Genomic DNA, 19,892 nt, shown 5'->3' with positions numbered 1-19,892 from the left:
TTGACTTTTTCAGCAATAATAATTTTAACAATTAAAAGCCTATGATATATTTATTTACGATAAAGAGAAAAATTTGAAGACTAATCGATCTGGAATATCATCAGATTCTTTTCGGGTCCCTTTCAAATCAAATCATTCAAGTTACGCAAGGTTCTTTAGCCAAGCGACAAGAAAAAAAGTCTATCTTCTTTTGTGGCTAATGGCTTCTTTTGTGAGGAATTTGTTTCAATCCATATAAAGCTCGAATGGTAAATCTATTAATCCATCCACATCAAGAAATGCATTTGAATATCAATATTAAATCAGGTGAAATACACAGTTAGGATCCGATTTTCCTTCTTTTTTTTTTCATTTAACACGACCTCATTTAATAGACTTTAACATAAGGGTTTGATGTTTTCTAAACATTGTATTCTACTTTCCCCCAAAAGAATTAACAAGATTTAATCTTGCATTCTGATGAAGTCAACCCACAAGAGCATGGCACATATGGCTGCTGCACCAACACCATAAATCACCATTTTTGGATATTGCATGAAGTTTTTGCTCAAACAAACAGCAACTAGATTCTGGCTTTCTGGAATGTTGGGTAATTTTCGGAGGATCAGCAACCACAACAGTGAGGATCAATGAAAGACCTGGCTAGCTGGGACTTCATCGTCGCCTTTTGAAGGATCTTCTCCTTGGTGTTGAGCTATCAGATTTTGAACCATGAAAAGGCATGTTGGGTGCCCTGGGAGCACTATGGCTTTGCTGAGTTTTCCTGTATTTCTGGACATGAGGAGTTTCAACTTGGTCTGAAAATAAGGATCTGAGGAAGGCCCCAGGTGGAATGAAGCCGGCTCGTCTTCTTCCCTGAATGGATTTGTTTGTGTCCCCTGCATCTCCAGCTGATGATCGGCCATCGGAAAGCACTCGAGGTAATCCGTCATAAGAGAGAATACAGGAAATAACATACATTGACGCCCGTAAAGCAGGAGGCAGAATTGCCCGCGGATTCTTTACCTGCAAAGTTGTTGGCATTCTTATAAGAAAGCATATCAGAGAAGAATAAATGGACACTTCACTATATTTACTTAAAATTATCTAACATACATAAGAATTGGGAAATTTATATTACTTGATTGTCATTTTACATTTATGTCACCGAGTTTGGCACATTCCAGGGGGAACTCTTCACTGTGGATTTAAACATGCTTGCTGTTATATGAGTTCAATCCTTACATTGAACATTGTGGCACCATGAGGTTCCACGTCTTTCCTTCTCTGGAGGATAATATTATAGCTTCCTTTGATGGTGGCATTAAATTTTCAGACACCGAGCTCTCGGAAGATGAATGATCTGCTTGGCTGCTTGGTTTAGTGCTTGCCTCTAAACCTTCCTATTATTGGGAGTTGTATTCTAATGCATCACCATAGGTAGGACTTAACAAACACAGGCTAAAAACATCAACAGAGAAGATCTGCTATCTAGCAGTCTTCCTGTTTGTAGGAAATCATTTCACTCTGGCATCTCCTAATGTTTTTAATAAGAACTGGTAACATGTGTTATATGGAGATTCAACAGATGTCTAAAAGATGACTGCGACTTCAAAGACTGTTGAAGGTACCTCATCAGGCAGGACGCATGAATGAGCTTCATCAAAGCTCAGATTTTCTAAGCAACTAGTAAATTGAATAATTCTGTGCCTTGATAAAACTTATCTTGACGAAAGAAGAAAAAAACTTGCGAGAGTAAAAGACAACCAAAATTGACTGAAACATTTTGAGACAAAATATGGGTACGAGGAAGAAAATGGATACTAATGATGAATCAATAAAACTAAAATCTGTTTATATGATATGTTTTGTCAAATATATAGCTGGTCGAAGAAGTTGGGAACTGGAAAAAACTATTAAATCAATTTGTGAAACTATGTACAATGTCAAAAACCATACCTTAAATAAGATTGAGGAAGATAGATGTTCCCGTAGGCAGTATATCTGAGCAACATCAAGTGCTGTTGATTCAAATCTCAACCATCCATCAACAAATACTGAAACATTATTGTCTGGAGAAGACATTATTTCTTCCCCACCTGTACTAGAGGATTTGTTCGGCTCCAACTCATCCCTCTCATTGCTAGAATCATCTACATCTTCATCACTTGCATCAAGGTCATCAGTAGGAGCAACAACCAATTCCTTCGCAAGCAATAATAATGGATATGGATCAACAAGAGAACAATTTTTTATGTACATCCCTCCATCCCCACGAGTAATTTCATCAAAAATAACAAGTGAACTAGTAGCCTCCTTACTAAATGATAAATTAAAGTTAGATGAATGTGGATGTAAGCGAACTTTGGCACCACTAGCAGTTTCCACTACAGCTCTTTTATCATTCTTCCGGCGAGGAAGAAATCTTCCTACCATTGGATAAGCACCAGCCATGAGCACTGCTCGAAGAATACCAGGATCATGAGCATTTAAACTACAATTAGATGCATCTTTTGGAATAAATCCATGTTTTGCTAGCTCACTCTGAAGCTGCTTCCTCATGCCGCATAGCATATTCATTGTACCAGATGAGACAAAATACCTAGAACAGAATTGTGATTCCTGACCTCTTTCTTTTGCCTTCTTCCAACAATCAAATGCAGCTACAACCGCAAGTTGATCGCTGCACCCACCACACAAAGAGGCAAGTTCAAGTTTTGCAAAAGCGGCCTTCTTCCTCCCATCTGGAGCCATTGGGAGAAGGAATGGTTCACGATAATCAGCTGCACATGCCAGAGTTAATGCAGGGTCCAAGCAATTCATCAGAATTGCAAACAAAAGCATCTTGCTAGTTGTTGGATGAACAGGAATGGAACCAAGCTGCTTCCCAAGATCAGTGAGTCTTTCGTCGTCTGTTAAAGCACCTATATCTTGAAGAACAATAATTGCATTGCGAACTGTTTCTGAAACAGGAGGATCCAATGTTTTTTGTAGAAAGTCAGCTAGTCTACAACTGGGGTCAAGTAATTTTACCTGCAAGGAAATAAACTAAGAGTAAATCCAAATTTTAGTAGTAATTACAACAGAAGAGAGAAAGAACTTGCCTGCAAGCAAAGTTCCTCAATAGGCATCCTCTTAATTTCAGGAACTTGGTACTCTGGCAAAGACGCTGCACGAAATTTTGAAAAAAGATGGTAACAGGTTCCTGGTTGACAACGACCAGCACGACCTTCACGTTGTCTTGCACTAGCTTTTGACACCCAAGAAGAATGAAGTGTGGATACATTGTTATATGGATCATAACTTTTTTCCTTCATTCGGCCACTATCTATGACATATACAACATCATCAATTGTAACAGCAGTCTCAGCAATGTTTGTCGACAGAATGATTTTACGAGCACCAACAGGTGGGCGCTTAAAAACCTTCTTCTGCTCTGCAGACGGAATCATAGAATGCAGAGAGATTATCCAAAACTTTGATTGATCCTGAAAGAATGGTGATGCAACCAACCTCTCTCTGGTTTGGTTAATGTCATCCCATCCAGGAAGAAAAATGAGAATAGCTCCTTCTATTGAATCAGTGCAAATTTTCTCTAATAGCCGCTCTATAAGCACGGTATCAATGTGCTCTTGATCAACACTTGCAAGGTATTCATTTAGTAGCTCCTCATCATCTACTGATTTTGATTTATCTTTCTCCATATGTTTTTGGATAATTTCGTATGTCTGACCTTGGTTCTCACATTCAGCCCAATCTAGAGCACGTTGACCATTGTTGTCACATAAAGAACAATCAACACCATAAGAAAGAAGTGTGCAAACATCACCAACTCTGCCCTTTCCAGCAAATACCATCAAGGGTGATACACCAGTAGAAGAATGCCTGTAGTTGTAGATTCTAGGTGTTTGCTCAGTATAAATCAACTCTCGTAAAGGATCAAATTCTTCATTAGTTAAAGCCAAACAAATTGCTTCATCTAAGACACTTTTATCTTCTGCAGACAGAGGACTAGATTCCTCAGAATCATTCACTGCCACATGATTTAAATGGTTATCATCCACAGGTTTCAGGATAGAAAGTACATCTTCCAAATAAAAAGTCTTGACCTGAAAAAAAAACTCTCAGTTGTTATTAATTTGTGTTACAAAGAACAATAAATACCAGTGGCAATGTAGTAATTGACACAAACATTCTCACAGGATATGTAAATCCTGGGACTTGAATAATAGGGCACCCATTGAAGTAATTGGAAAATCGCTCAGCATCAAGAGTGGCACTCATGAGCACCTGTTGGTTTTTAAAGGTACAAATCATTCATCATTATGAGTAAAAAATGACTGCACATCATGCATGAGGTTATAGTCCAAAAAAACATGGTATGGAACACTAAGTGCCAATGAAACTTGTACTTACCAATCGTATATGTGGATAAGCAGGAAGCAAATCTCTGATGATCAAAACAGAAAACAGATAACTCAGAACAGGAAATAAACCTATGAAAATTTTATTTTTATGATATTGCAGACAAAAAAAGAATGATCACTAATTCACAATTCTATCAATCATGAATAACCATACAACAATTTCTTACTGCAAGACAAATTATAACTTTCAATCACCAAAGAAATCCCAATCTATATACAGGGTTACTTGTCCTTCAGTAGAAATTTGTATAATAATATGTGAGTTCATTAAAGCAAATAAATGGAACTAGAAGAGCATCCAAGTAGTGCAATCCAAATACCTGAGTATTGTCAGCATAAAATCAGAATATCTATCCCTCTCGTGAATTTCATCCTACAAAAGAAAGTGGTTGGCAAGCCACAAATTAAATGAAATCTAGCACAGAGCAAGTTAAAGCCGCTAAAAGATTATGATAGATCTAGTATCAAACGAAAATCAAATCATACACCTTATTCAATGTCAGTTAGACTAAAGTGAAATTACATTAGTTAAGGAACAACTAAAGCAACCACTTGAGCTGAACACAAATATCTAGAAAATGAAAACCATTCATTGAGAATATTGTTATCACATCGTATTAGAGAATTACAGGATGAGTCTGTATGCATATCATGTTCATCAACATGTTTGCCCCTCCTATTTATGGTTTGCAGCTTGAATCCTATCACTACATTGATCTCTTTGCAAAGTTATATCCCTAGTAACATTTCAATCAATTAAATCATCTTTTTTTACTAACTAAAATTTTCTTTGGGCTCCCTCTACATCCCTCTACATGTCATAACATCCACTCTAATAAAAGTCAACATCTATAACTATAGAATTTATAGATTGCCTTTTGAACATGTTCATCAGATCTGAAATTCCTCTCCAGTTTATTGCCAAATGGGGTACACCTAATTGTTCTCAGGTATTAATATATTCCATTTGTCCTTTGTACTAACTCAACACATCCACTCTAGTTTTCTTATCCATGCTATATTGCATTTTTGAACATGTTGCTTCCTAACACCTATGAGGTATATGACAATCACAGTCTTATGTAAGACAGTCACACAAGAACCTCAACCACTCATTATACCATTAATAATATATTCATCAATATCTCATTAAAATAGATCCAAGATATCTAACTCTCTTATATTTATAAGAATTAACATTAATCAATCTTAATAATTTTCACACTCTTTTCTTATTACTGAAAATGGTGGTAAAAACAGTGGGCGAGTTTTCTCCATTGTGGTAGGTTGTATCATAATCTTAACCTAAGAGGCATACAACAATCACACAAGAATATCATTGTCAATTTAACCACTCATTTTTATTACTATTAATGATATCTTCGTCATTATCTCTTCATCAAATAATAGATCCAAAATATCTAAACCTCTTATTTGTAGGAATTTAATATTGATCCATCTTAACAATTTTTTTGTTTCTTATCTCGAATTCATAAAAGACAGCATGCTCTTAATAGAGTTTCTTTAAAAACAAGATATAAGGAAAAATCACTCTTTTTCTCCAGACACTAGACCTGCCAAGAGGTGTTTCACATAGCTAGTCCTGAAGAAGAAAAGGTTAAGAAATCAAGAAAGCTTATTATGCATATTCCACATGAAAAGATGCAATCAATGTGTTTGTTATCCTTATAGGCAAAAGGATAAATTTACTCCTAATGTAGAGATCACTTACAAATTAGTTTTCTGAACTTTTTGGAAACTTGAAGGTATAATATGGCTTAAAAAATGAAGTATACATGAGTTGCCCTATTCTGTTCAAGACTAATGAACCGTAAAGTGCTATAAACAATCATTAAAAAATCTCACTAAAATAATTTTTTTTCAGTAAATGCTCTTATTTGTACATTTCAAAAGCATCAAGTCTGTTACTAAACCAAGCTCAGTAATAGAAAAAGTTCTAGCCCTCATCAAACACAATAAGACACAATTCAAACACTACTAGGCTAGAAATAAAAGGTTCTCAAAGGCATCAAGTCCATTACTAAACCAGGTCTACTAATAGAAAGTTCTAGCCTTCATAAAAACACTATAACACACTCAATTAAAACTAACAGACCAGAAATAACAGGCATTACCACAATAACATGGGTTATTCCTTGCAAACAGTCCTCCACTGAACTGTTCCCAGCATCAATGCTTGAAAAACTTGAACCTCTACTGATCAACAATCTCAAAAACACTCCATTGGTGCAGAATATTATCGAGGAGTGCTTCCCACCCTTGGACTCCAATCGAATCTGTGTTCAAAGAAGAAAAAACTGAACTTGAGTTTGCTAGGCATATTTGCAACAACAGTTATACAGGACAGAAAAAGTGAGCTCAGATTTTTAAAGAAAAATATATAAAAATTTCCAATAACCAAGCTGAAAATGCATACGGAGATAACATCAAAATACCAACGACACAAAGAACCCAGTACAGACAAGGGATCAGAAAAGTAGAGTGAATTGCATCACTATCAGATTATCATTGTCTATATATTAGAATATGAAACACAACAGAAAGGACCAGTAGAAACTTAGATCCGTAAAAACAAAATGGCATGCAATCTACTAGATGTATTGATATAACTCAATACTTAAAAATGACTTTATCTAGTTGTTGAAGTTCATCCACTAACTATTAGCACATATATCATATCAGATTTGAGAGTTAGATGCACTCCAATCATCAACTATAACTTGATAATCAAGAAGAGAAACTACTGAATATGAACTAATGTCCAAGCATGAAGGCTCTCTTGAAGAACTATGTAGTTTATTTTAAAAAATCTCATACATTATACATATGCCTATCCTTAAGTGTTAGGTTCCAAGTTAGGCACTTGACGAACTCACCATCATCTCTGAATGTAATGGTTTCTTTTTGTCATACAGCATATTGATGACACATACGCCAACTCACCAGGTGAAATAACCCAATGCACACACATCATCCACACACATCAATCAACTATCTAGTGCAATTTTTATGCATACAAGAATAAGCATCTATAGGCAGAGCAATAAACCATGTATGGCTGATCCTATTACAACAAGAATTGAATTGATATAACAGCTCCTCATTCTCTTGAATTTTCATCAAAGATCATATGATTTGGAGAAATACCTTGATGTCCGAGAACCAAATAGGAAAAAGTGCAAACGTAGAAAGTAAAAATAAGGAATGAGAAAGAAATAACGCAAGGGAAGAGAAGAAAAAGATATTGTTCCTAGTTGCTAGTCTTGCAGCTACCAAAACACTGATTAAACAGCAATATAAAACTTACTGTTTCTCTTCTACTCTTGGGAGAAAGCATGAAACACACATTGTAAATATTCAAGATAGATGGGACCCAAATAAACAAGAAAATAAGAACAAATAACCACTGTCACTCATTAAAACACAGAAAATCAGATTAGGAGTCAAGTACATGAAAATGAAGCAGTAGTATAAAGCTCAACTACAATCATGATTTATGAATCATTTGGGGTTCAAAATAAAAAAGATACAAGTTTGGAAGCATAAATATATTTTGTGTTAATATATTTGAATTTTTGAATAATAGAATTATGGCCATATATATATATATATATATATATATATATATATTGGTCATCCAGGTTTTCAATTCTTCGAACCGACTAATCCTAGAGGTGATCGGCCCGGCCCCATAGAAGTTTCCCACTACCCACCAGGGCAAATCCCGGAAGTGCTCATGTTGAGACCACCGACAACCAACTTCCACGATCGACCCATCGCTGTAGAGCACCATGCTCCATATGGGTATTAGAACTATAGGCCGCAACACGACTACTCGGCTAGGTGGTAGCCCAATCCACCTAGGTAATCATACTTCGTGCTGCTTCCCATAATTTTTTTCACAAAATAGAGAATATGTATGCTCCAATAGATAATCGAACCGTGACGCTCTGGAGAATCCACCAATGGCCCTATCGTTGCACCGTGCCCCGGGGGCAAAATTATGGCCATATAGCTCAGGTAGTAAAGTGCCAATTTGCTACTTAAATCTAAGCTTAGATTAATTAAGAATTAACTTGTTTATATTCAAGATTTCAAGTCCATGCTTATAAAGAATTTCATTATTAGAGTTGACAATTTTTCAGATAATACAAAGAAATTCAACATAAATTGAAAAGAGAATGTGTATATAGAGTATATACATTTGGAGAATTAAACAATATAAAGAATTAATTTATAATGAATTAACATGATTGTCTTAATTTAACTATTATCAAGGAAGCAACTTACCTAGGGAAGTAACTGATAACCCTTGAATATATTGTGATAAATGAATACGAAATATTAGATTGACTGGACAATTGATATATTCATCATTATATATTATAAAATACCATTATTTAATTTCATAGCAAAGCACCCAGGTCTTCAACATGGTCCCAGTAACACAGACTGCTGGGCCAGAGGACATGGATTCCAATAGAAAATATCAAATTATCTACTTCTGGAACTTTTAAGTTTTAACCAAAATAAATAAATCAAAAGGAGCAATTTTGGTAAAATTAGAAAATAGATTCCAAATATTTGCTGATAAAAATGTATACCTTATACCCAACAGTCTCTCCGACAGGTTCCCCTCTTTCATATGAGATCCTCTCAGCAACTGTTTAATCCCAAAATCTCAGATGATAACAAGATATAGCATGAAGGAAAAAAAAATTATACTATGAGGTAAAGAAACCTGAAATAGCTGAAATGCGTCTAGGTTGTGTGCATATGATCTTACAAGCTTCACCTTTATCCCACATATGTTCCAACAGATACTGAGGAACCTGATTTCATTAAAGGCAATTAAGTGCAACTAAAGCAAATGATAAGAAAATGGGAAATACACATAAAAGATATCAAATAGTAAAAACCTAAAAGCGAGAAGAATAAATACACACAGACACACATAATACCATTATGCTCCATATTATATCCAAGAAGTTAAGGGTAGCTTTGGCATATAGAAGTAAAAAATGATGCTCTAATGATAGATGCAAAATTGGTGGGCATGCGGAAACAAGAATTACCATTATGAGGCTTATTTTTCCACACCACCTCTTGATGAACCAAGTTTAAGGTATCATTCTAGGTAAGAGTAGTAGTTCCTGAAGACACCAAGTATGATTAAATATCATACTATGCAAACACTCAACGCCCATCAAAACGGGAAGAGATGATTACTATGTTAATATAATTAACAATCATAATTATCTAAGAAAACAAATCAATAAGTAATAAATAAAAAATTAAGGCTCAAAATCATTAAATCATATAATTGAATTTTAATTAACTTTTAATTTATATAAAATGTAAGAAAAATGTCATAAAATTTAAATTTAAATTATTAGATCACAATTAAATTTTAAATTAATAGATCACTTTATTTAGATATAATTAATTTAAATTAACTTAAATTCAATAGATAGATAAAATAATATATTATATTTAATAATTTAAAATCAAACAAAATATATAGATAATTACAGATTATAACTTATCAAATATCAAGTAATAAGTATTCATTTTCTAATAATTAATCGATTATGTAAATTATAAATTAAACATCATTAACAACTAATCATTAGTAAATTAACTTATATAACTACAAAAACAATTAAAAACTTATGACTTGAATTTTGTAATTATAAAAACCACTAAATATATTTAACTAACATTTATAATTATAATTATTAATTTTTGCCCTATCATAACCTACCCACCGTCCAATCTTGTGATAAGGCATATCACTACCACCCACCAATCCTATGACTAGGCAAGCCACTAGAGTTGTATGCTTAAAAAGTTTGATTAAATTTTATGTTTACCTTAAAACCCCACCCCTCTCCTTTTCATCCATCCAGTGATGAGACCTCTTTTTTCAATTCCAACACTTGACGAACATTCTACACCACTCATGTGCCACCTGTATGATAGTAGATGTTTTTCCTTATTAATTATAAATTCTCTTTTTTGCAAGTAGATTAAATTTATTGTATACAGTGATTTACTCATGTTGTTTGCCCTCTTTTAAGCATTTTTTGGATATTAAATTGGGTTAGAGACTCCCTTATTCCTAGGATATAGAGATCAAGATGGGTTGCTCCCATACTAAAACTCTTGACTTTTTTTAAGATGAAATTGCTAGTAAATTTTGACCATTGGAGTGGAATCATTCTAGGGAAAAGGGGCTTGCATCCCTTTGTTTTCTTCTCTCCACCAGTAATTTATCTACAAAATGAAGAGGAAGGTGGGTACCACTAGTTAGGGGTGGGCTTGACCAAAGTGATCTAAAAAATTAGGATGTTTTCAAGCTTTGTCTCAAATTTCAGGGATTCAATCTTTTGCATATCAGGTTTAGAGTGTTTTTTTAGCTTTTTATATAGATCCCAAAAAAATAACCAAAAAAACTGACCATATATTTTGTATTAAATTATATCTCATTTAGTTAAGTAATAGTTGCATAATTAATATGTCAATTATTATCAAATTTCAATTGTATTTCTGATTAATTACCAATTTAGTTAATTTCAAAACAGTTAAATAGGCATGACTTGCATCGCTCCTCCTTCCGCCTTCTAACTTTATGTTCTGTCTTTCATTGTTACACAATCTACCAAGATTGGTTGATTTCATCTCTGTCATCCGCCCTTGTCTCAATCGTTTACGGCAATTCAACATCACTTTCACATCTCATGTTTTCTTTCAACATCCCTTCTGGCTTCCACAACCTCAAGATCCTCGATATTTGCATTGTCCATACTAGCATCCCTTCCAAAGTCCTTATTCCTTCAATAATGATCTCATGAGCTTGTTATGATTTCACGAGATTGTTGCTTGCATCCTCCCCTACATTGTCATTTCTTCTACGCTACCAATGTTAATCTACTCGTCATCTCTTTTGTATCCAATATTCCTTTTCTGACATCCTTTTTAACACTCTTGATGAAGATATATAGGATCTATATGAAATAGTAAATAATGCTCATTTTCTGACATTTCTATTTAGTTACTTAATATTTACTGAAAAATTTTATTGAACAATAACTTTTCAGTTGATAGTAGTGGCTTGCAACTGAGCCCTAATAACAAGTGTTTATTTTATTGAACAATAATTTTTCAAATGAATACGTAAGTATATTTCAATTTGAATAACATATATAAAGATAGTTTAAGTAGAATGAAAAATTGAATGCATACAGACAAAAATGGTAGTTAGACAAAAGTGTCAAATGGATCGTGCCACCAGTGGCTTGGCCTAACCTTGCCCGACACAAATTGGATCATGCCGTGATGTCCCAACACCAGCAACAGGTTCTGGCTGGGCCGCACTTATACATCTAGCAGGTCAGCATGAGCACAGACCGAACGAGGTCGTGCCTGGCCTAGCATGCCTCTTGGCAAGCCAAGGCAAGCAACGTCTATTAACATGTCTAGTTAGATACCCACCCCAAACCCCATCACCACCACATACACAAAGCAAAGCATACAGAAACAGTCTGCATCTGTAATGAGTTATATAAGAACGTTATATCTGATTAAGACTAAACCCACTAGAGACCAAAAGATAAAGATAATAACACTGGAAGTCACTGTCATCAATCAAGAACCCATGTATTTACATGGGTATGCTAGTAACCACAAGTATCAGCTACCTTGTGGTCCACTGTTTACATGAACTGGTTGCCTTCATCCACAGATTCTACAATCTTAGCTGATTTGTTTGAGAAAAAAGGACCATTACCTAGAGAACCACATTTTGGCCAAAATTATCATAAAATAACAAACACTGCATATATTTGTCTAATATATATATATATTTCAATGCCATGCATAAAAATACATGTTTCATATTTTAGATAAATCACGAAAATTATTCAACAAACAAGACGAATCTTGAGTAGATGTGAGAAACATAAAAAAAACATATACATTTAGAACTATAATATGATTGAAATTATTGGAACCTTATGTGCAAGATTCATAAAAGGAAAATAAAAGAGGAACCTGAGTAGTTTTTCCACAACCGGTCTCACCAGATATAAGTACAACCTGATTAAAAAGAATATATTAGCTAAACAAATACATCAGGAATACATCTAAATAACTATCCACAAAAGGAACAAAAAAATAGCGGTGATCTGTTTGAGACCTGCTATAACCGGCATTTAGCCAATAACACATGATTTTTTTTATGTTAGAAGCAAATAGGCTTAACAAGTAAATAGTTCAACCTCTACTGTTCTACCCAAAAGTCAGGGTGCTAACACGAATACAAAGAAGAAAAAACATCCAATCCCTTCTAACAGTGAAAAATAACCTATTCTTTGTTAATTTTTTCCTATAAAGCAGTGAATCTGCTTAAATGTACAAGGTATTTTTTTTCCCAGGTTTAAGAATGGTTCCATGCTAGGGTTCCATTCCTCGGCTGAAATGCTACAATTTCAGCATTATACCATGCCAACACACTCGGCATGCTTCAGCAACATCCAACCATGCCCAAATAAGTTCAAGGTATTAGTCCTTTAATCTCTTCTGTTAGGTGTATTTACTTTTTTAAAATATTAGCATTAGACAACCAATTGAACTATATACCAATACTTGACAGCATGTTCAAAGCATGCAGAGATGAATAGTTTTAGCCATTCAATTCCCTTTACTTCTAGATAAGATTATAGCAATCAATTATTCAATTGATTTAAAAAAATTTTACGATACCTATCAACGCTTGACAAAGCTCCACATGTATTGAAGTATGTCAAGATGAATTTAGATGAGTTTTAGCTCTTTAATCTCCTTCCATTTAACTTAATTCAATAATAATCATTTGAATTGTAATTATGAAAAAGCAAGAAATAAAAATATAATCAACCTCGATTGACAAACCATAGCCAAGATATCACTATTCAGATTCATTTAAATCCATCCTAGCATACATGCAAAGCAATGAGTAACTTCGTCGTGGTACTTGGTACAGTATGGCCTGTGTCCGCACAATGACTTTGTTATTAGACAAGATTTTTTTTGTCTCATCCAGTACTAGTCGACTCCAACGAGATTATTGGAACGAGGCATCCATAAAGCAGGCTTGAGGCAGCTAAGCAGCGTTGGATGCTCTCGCTGGGAAAGAGGAGCATTGATAGAACTTTCAAGAGAAGACAATTCTGGTGGTAGTTGCACACAGTGCCATCTCTTGACCAAAGCTAATTGGATAGCTTGCAACCTTGAACATTTCGTTGTCAATAATCACAGTAGGTTGATTGTTCCTGAGTGTGCATGTTGTACCATTCCATTGCTCAAAAGAGCAGGGAATAACCCACAAGTCCACCACGTTGAAATTACAAATAAGGTAAAAACTAACTAAAAGTGTTACATATTCCTACTAGCTATTCCTCAGCTGACATCCTATTTATCTTGTCCCTAGATTTACAAGAGGAGAGTGTTGGGCATGTCAAATCAAAACATTAGAGTTACTCTAAGATAGATGTTGTTGTCAAATCATTAGATTAATTGTCTTTGTGGAGTCAGTTTTCAAATTTTATTTTCTTTATATTTCCTTTTGGTATTAGTCAGCTTGTCCATTTAGTTTTTATTTTAATTATTAGAGTATCAATTACCTTTAACAGTAAAATTATTTGACTATTTGGTTATTCTTATTATTAATTTTTGTAATAGTTTAGCTTCTATTGGGTTATATGAGTATATTTTAAAATGTAATATCATGTGGACCAACATTAGTTATAAGTAATGCTGATGGAATTGTTGATGACTAGGGGATCTCGCCTCATCCACGAGAAGGGAGCTATTTGAGTCGTGACAATTTAATTAGTATTGGAGCAAAGCTAATGTAGGAACAGTGAGATATTGAAAAGGTGTGCCTATGTGTAGCCACCATTAGTTCTCACATGCTACCATATAAGGGGATTGTCGACTATGACTTGAGAGTTTAGGTCTTGACAAGGAAGTCCAGTCTAAAAAATACAGAGATTGTAAAGAAGCTTTATAAAGTAAGATGAGCCAGCTACTACTAGCTTGGACTTAAGTATTTCAGATAGTTGGACTTGCTAAGCTAATGCTCATGTACTCTCATCTAAGCGAATCATTATAAATGCCACATTTAGGTATTTCACCAAAATGGTAAATTTCAATCATGTCGAGCAAACCATAGTTTCTTATATATCCAATCAAGAATAACTTTAAAAAATTATATTTATAACAATGTTATTCATGAACATGTTCTGTTTTCAACAGAGTATTCAATAAAGATATTAGTTCAATAAATTGCATGTGCTTATTAAAATAAGGAATATGTAGAGCAAGGGACCTGGTTATTTTCTAGTGTTGAAGTAATGACATGTTTGAAAGACGCAATTGGAAGTTTAGCTCTGTCTTCTATAACCTGTAGAAAATATTCACAACTTGAATCCTCACCAAAATCAAGTTGAAATAAAAAAGAAGGTTAGCAGCTCAATGGAAACCAGAACAAGTAGATTAACTAATAAGTTCAATCAAAATTTTGAAAAGGATAACCTTTCCCAGCTCCGCTGAATTACTTATTCTGGAGGATAACTCCTCCACCTTCTTTGTAATGTCAGACTTGCTAATTGATTGTTTACTAAAGGTAGCATCTTGCTTCCATTGTTGATTACCAATTCTTTCCCTCATGTTCCTTACTGCATCTTCACTCAGATCCATATCTTCAGGTGGATAATGCATGAAAAGATCTTGAAGAATATTTCTTGTATCTTCTGAAAATTGCAAGTATGTAGTAAATTCTTCCTTCTTGATGGATGCATTTTCCTTTCTGCTTTTGTACACAGAAAGGCATCTTCTTTCTCCACGCCTAAGTGAGGTTCAAGGTGTAACATAAAATCCCAGAAAATTCATTCTCACACTACCACTTAGAAAGTAGAGGAACAAGTAGGGAATCGAAAGGTAGGGAATTATAAATGGATGGATCTTCTGATTCAATTCAAATGCCAATGTAACATCCAAAGGAAAAATAATAATAAAATATAATTTTAGAAAATTACACAAGTATTTTCTATATATTTAATTAGTTTACTTATTATTTGTGAGAGAGGGACATCGCACGGTATATATATGCATGTCATCCATGTGGCAATTAGCAATTTCATGCAACTAAAATAATCCTAATGTTGCTCCCATCTTTCATGTAACTACAGAGCTGAAGGTAAGGCTTGTGATGCAAACCAATGGATACTCCAATCACTCAAAATTTAAAACAAAAAAATAAAGCTTATGTCAATAGCAAGGTTTAATATCTTGAGTCGTGATGGAATTTTCAGTCGTTTACAAAAATGATTCAGTTTTGGTATCAGATATTGAGTTGGTAAGGTTTCAATACTTAATTTAATTAAAATATTAATGATAACATGATCAATTTTACTTAGTATAAGTTATTCCTTTCAGATAACGAAATTTCAATACTAAATTTCCTAAGTTGGTGGAGGATATTAGATATCAAGTTGTTATCTTATTGATTGCTTATTGTAATTTATTTTAAATTTTGGACAATCAATTAAGCTAAACCGAACCAACTTATTAGCTTTGGGGATCTAGTGTGGTCTAATTAAATTTTGGGAGGCTTCATCATGTGAGTCTAGCACAGGATCACTTTGGACTTATAACAAATAAATTAGAAGTAAACCAAGTTAATACTTGGGCTAAACTAGTTTAGTTGTGTTAATTAAATCAATTTTTAAGGAGTATATAAAAAAATTCCTTTGCTCCAATTCATACCCACGCCACTCCATCTCTTCTTTCCCTCCTTCCCTCACACCCTCAGACGGTTGTAGCATCACCCTACTCCAGCAACTGGTCGTCCAACCCCTATGACCTTCAATCCTGCTCTATGTTGCTGTCCTCTCTCTCATGGTTCCTCTATCACCCAATCTCTAACATGACCTCTCTCTCTCCCACTGATCTCTCTCAAAGCACTGTGCTCTTCCCCACTTGATCTTTTGCACATAAATTGTTGTTGGTAAGGTTCAAAAATCACAATTTGAAACATTTTGCAAAAGTCGTTGTCACCTCGCATTGCTCCCTTGTCCAAAACACCTCGTGTTGCATCTACATCGTCATTAAAGATTCAACTAAGCTCTTTCGAGACTTCGGGTTGGTCGGGGCGTGGAATAAATGTTTCACCTGTGGTAAATTGGTAGCTATTTTGAAAATGTGTGTGTTATATTTTGGAACTAGGAGCATGAAGTTGAAGAGATCAAAATCAAGATGCGTCCTTTGACACTGCCTTGGATAATTATACTTAAATTGGTAGCTATGAACAGAAACAGCTTTTGATTATTATACTTAAATTGGTAGCCATGATCAGAAACAGGACTCGTGCTTCGAGTTAGGTGATGTGGTGTAAGAAATAAACTAATTAAAGCCTAGAGAGACCAACACCAAGTGAATATCAACACACTACAACAATCAAGTAGGCTAGTGGCTATCTACAATGTTAATAATCCTATTTTGCATGAGTGCACCAAGCATGTATAAGTTGATTGACATTTAATTATAGATGTGGTTATGCCTAGAAAAAATATCAACACTCCATTTGCCTACTTGAATAAAAGTTGCAAATTTCTTACATAGCCAATCAATTTGGCATGCTTTCAACAGCGTACCAATTAGGAAATGATTAATATCTACTCTTCACACTCTCATTCTTGGTTGCCATTCTATTCAGCATGTAGTGATTTCCAGAAAAACAATGCATTTATCTACTTTAAAGAACAGAATGCAGGCCTCTGAGTAAACACTTATGTGGACATAGTATTTAAGCCAGTGACAAAAGAAATAACTAATCCATCAGCTGAGAAATGATATAAGGACTGCTGTGGTAGGTTGGCTAAAAAAGACAAAATATAATGACATCTTGCATAAGCTCCTATGCTAACTAAAATGAAACATATAAGCAATGAAAATGGCATACATATCAAAGCACTGTAGAAATCATGTGTAACAGTCACGGAAATAAAGATAAGTGTCAACAAGAAAACACAATTCTGCATGTTTACTCTCTGTTTCTTCTACTCACCCTGAACTTTTTGACAGCATACCCATTTTCCTGCACATAATATGGATTACGGCACGTTCTTCTTTTGACAATCCTGGTTCAAATGTATAAACTGTAGAAAAATACACAAAATTCATAGTTGGTCAGATTAGCATGTAGTGCTAAAAGAAAACATCCAATTATCATGCCAAAAAACAACTTATAGTATTCACATGCATGACCCAAGTATACAGAAACTGATATAACATTTATAAGCACAATGATGCAGAGAACAGAGTATCAAATTGTGAATCATGAAAACAGGCCCATTCATGAATAATATCCACAGCTATCCATTGGAAATCCAGGCAAGTATCAAATCAAGTGACTCCAGAATATATGAATCCCAGAGCATTTTATCCAAAAAATATTGCCGCAAGAAGATCACATAGTGTTTTTTCGACACTGACTCCAAAACACACAAATCCTAGAGCATTTTATCCAAAAAAAAATCTTGCTGCAAGGAAAGCACATAGTGTTTGTCCCACACTAAGTATTCTGCCACATATCACCAATCTTCCACCCATTTCTAAGCTCAAGCTTTTCATAATCAATTCTATCGCTCTCTAGATTCAAACCTCCAGAGATGTCGCACCAGATTTCAAGTTCATTTTCTACGGAAGTCTCTGTTGACTCTATAGCCAAGTCAACTGCACCTACCAGCTAGAATTAATAAGCCACAGACAAAGTTCATAGATAGTTCTTTCTTACTTCAACCTTCTCAATTGTTTGCAAGAGGGACTATCAGCGAGAGAACTTTGTTGGAGGCTCAAATGAAATGTGAGTTCAGCTCTGAGCATGACATGCTCATCAATAAAGCAATATATAGCCACAAAAGCCAAAGTTCTCACAGAATCGCATTGTTTTAAGGTGCCCTCAACCTGCTGAAGAATCTAGCAGAATTCAGTGTGTCATCAGATTCTCCATAAGACCAAGACTTGACTATTAACTACAGCCAACAAAGGCGTGACCAAGTTTACATTTCCTATGAGCAACCTGGGTATAAATTAAAAATTGGATCTTTTCCAGCAAACAAATAACTTTTATGTCATACATGTAAAGAGACGACAGCAATGGGAATCATCACCTTGTAAATTTGTTCCTTTGATATAACTAGGTCAATTGCTGGACCTATTCTAATGACATAAAGGATAGAATGTGAAGAAAGTATAAAATAGCAAGAACAACTGTGATTGGCGACTATACTGGACTGATCTGCCATTACACACACAATATATTCTGAGATCAACCAAATTATTTACAAGGCATTCATATACTTCACGCAGGGCATCCATATACTTCATCTCTAAAGTGACTAGGTTTTCAAGTGCTACATGCTTACGTGACTTGCATCCCATAGTACAGCTTCAGCTTAATCTAAAACCAAGAATCAGGGAAGAGAGATTGGTGTAAGTTCAGCAGTACTTCAAAGTCAGGTTAGCGTAAACTTAATCTCGTAGAACGGTGACTCGGTAGCAGTTTTCTTCCTCCTAGTTCAAATAATCAAATCCTCCAAAGTCTATTTATCAAGACCACGTCAAATATTATCTTTTTATTAGCTCTTAACTCCCCGTAATGTGTAGATACATCAAAGAAAATTTTCAATTCTTACACCATCCAACACTCGTATCGTTGTTATTTTCAGACAGAGAAAAGCAGAAAGAAAAAGAAGCCCGAACCAACAGTCCATAGACGTAGATAACACTTCAACGACGAGAAGAGTTAAACAAAACAGTCAATCCGCACGTAAAGAGAATCACTGAGATAACGAGGGGGAGAAAGTGAACAAGATTGATTTTTTATGCATGAAACCGACCAGCACCTTCAGCTTGGGAGCCCCGGAACTCTTCAAGAGTCTTGGAAATCCGAACGCGGGAGGACTCGGTGACGAGGCCCGGCGGCGGCGGCTGCTGCCACCGCACGCCTCCTCTTCTATCCTTCTTCCCCATCCGTTTTCCTTCAAGCTCTTTCCCGCGAAATCTGGCGTTTCGGCTGCCGCCTCCGCCTGTCGGTGGCCGCCTTTCTGTTCTTTCGAGCGCCCTCGAGCAGGCCAACTTTGGGCGGTCGCCTTGTTTAAACCTAAACATAACGCGGGCGATGGCCATGTCTACGGCTTTTACGGCCCAAAATTTAAAGATATTGGGCCTTAATGAATAAGAGCAACAAAACATAGGATTACCCAAGGGAGGTAATTTTTTTTTAAAAAAGTAATTATATAATTTTTGCGATATTTATTATTTACTAATATTATTTTTATATATGATTGCAATTTTTTTTTCTAATATAGTTCATTTTTACTAATAAAAAAACATCTAAAAAATATTGCATTCTATAATAAT

The 19,892-nt window shown here is 34.9% G+C and overlaps 1 protein-coding gene across 1 annotated transcript; it reads right to left on the bottom strand.

Annotated features, from left to right (window-relative positions):
* Window positions 1–347: 347 nt before the first annotated feature.
* Window positions 348–19,658, bottom strand: LOC141829263 (DExH-box ATP-dependent RNA helicase DExH6-like). Its single transcript, XM_074716699.1, is given in 16 exon segments — window positions 348–1,005; window positions 1,939–3,012; window positions 3,084–4,088; window positions 4,180–4,269; window positions 4,396–4,429; window positions 4,727–4,779; window positions 6,542–6,703; window positions 9,032–9,090; window positions 9,169–9,259; window positions 12,480–12,524; window positions 14,797–14,871; window positions 15,003–15,315; window positions 17,536–17,626; window positions 19,376–19,527; window positions 19,529–19,628; window positions 19,631–19,658. Coding segments are annotated over 16 exon segments (3,723 nt in total). The 3' UTR covers window positions 348–654.
* Window positions 19,659–19,892: the final 234 nt, after the last annotated feature.

The sequence above is a fragment of the Curcuma longa genome, chromosome 5 (assembly GCF_044706935.1).
Source record: "Curcuma longa cultivar G26 ecotype Majalengka, Jawa Barat chromosome 5, ITB_CL_G26_1.1, whole genome shotgun sequence".
NCBI classification, from domain to species: Eukaryota; Viridiplantae; Streptophyta; class Magnoliopsida; order Zingiberales; family Zingiberaceae; genus Curcuma; species Curcuma longa.
This window is presented reverse-complemented; position numbering and strand designations above follow the sequence as displayed.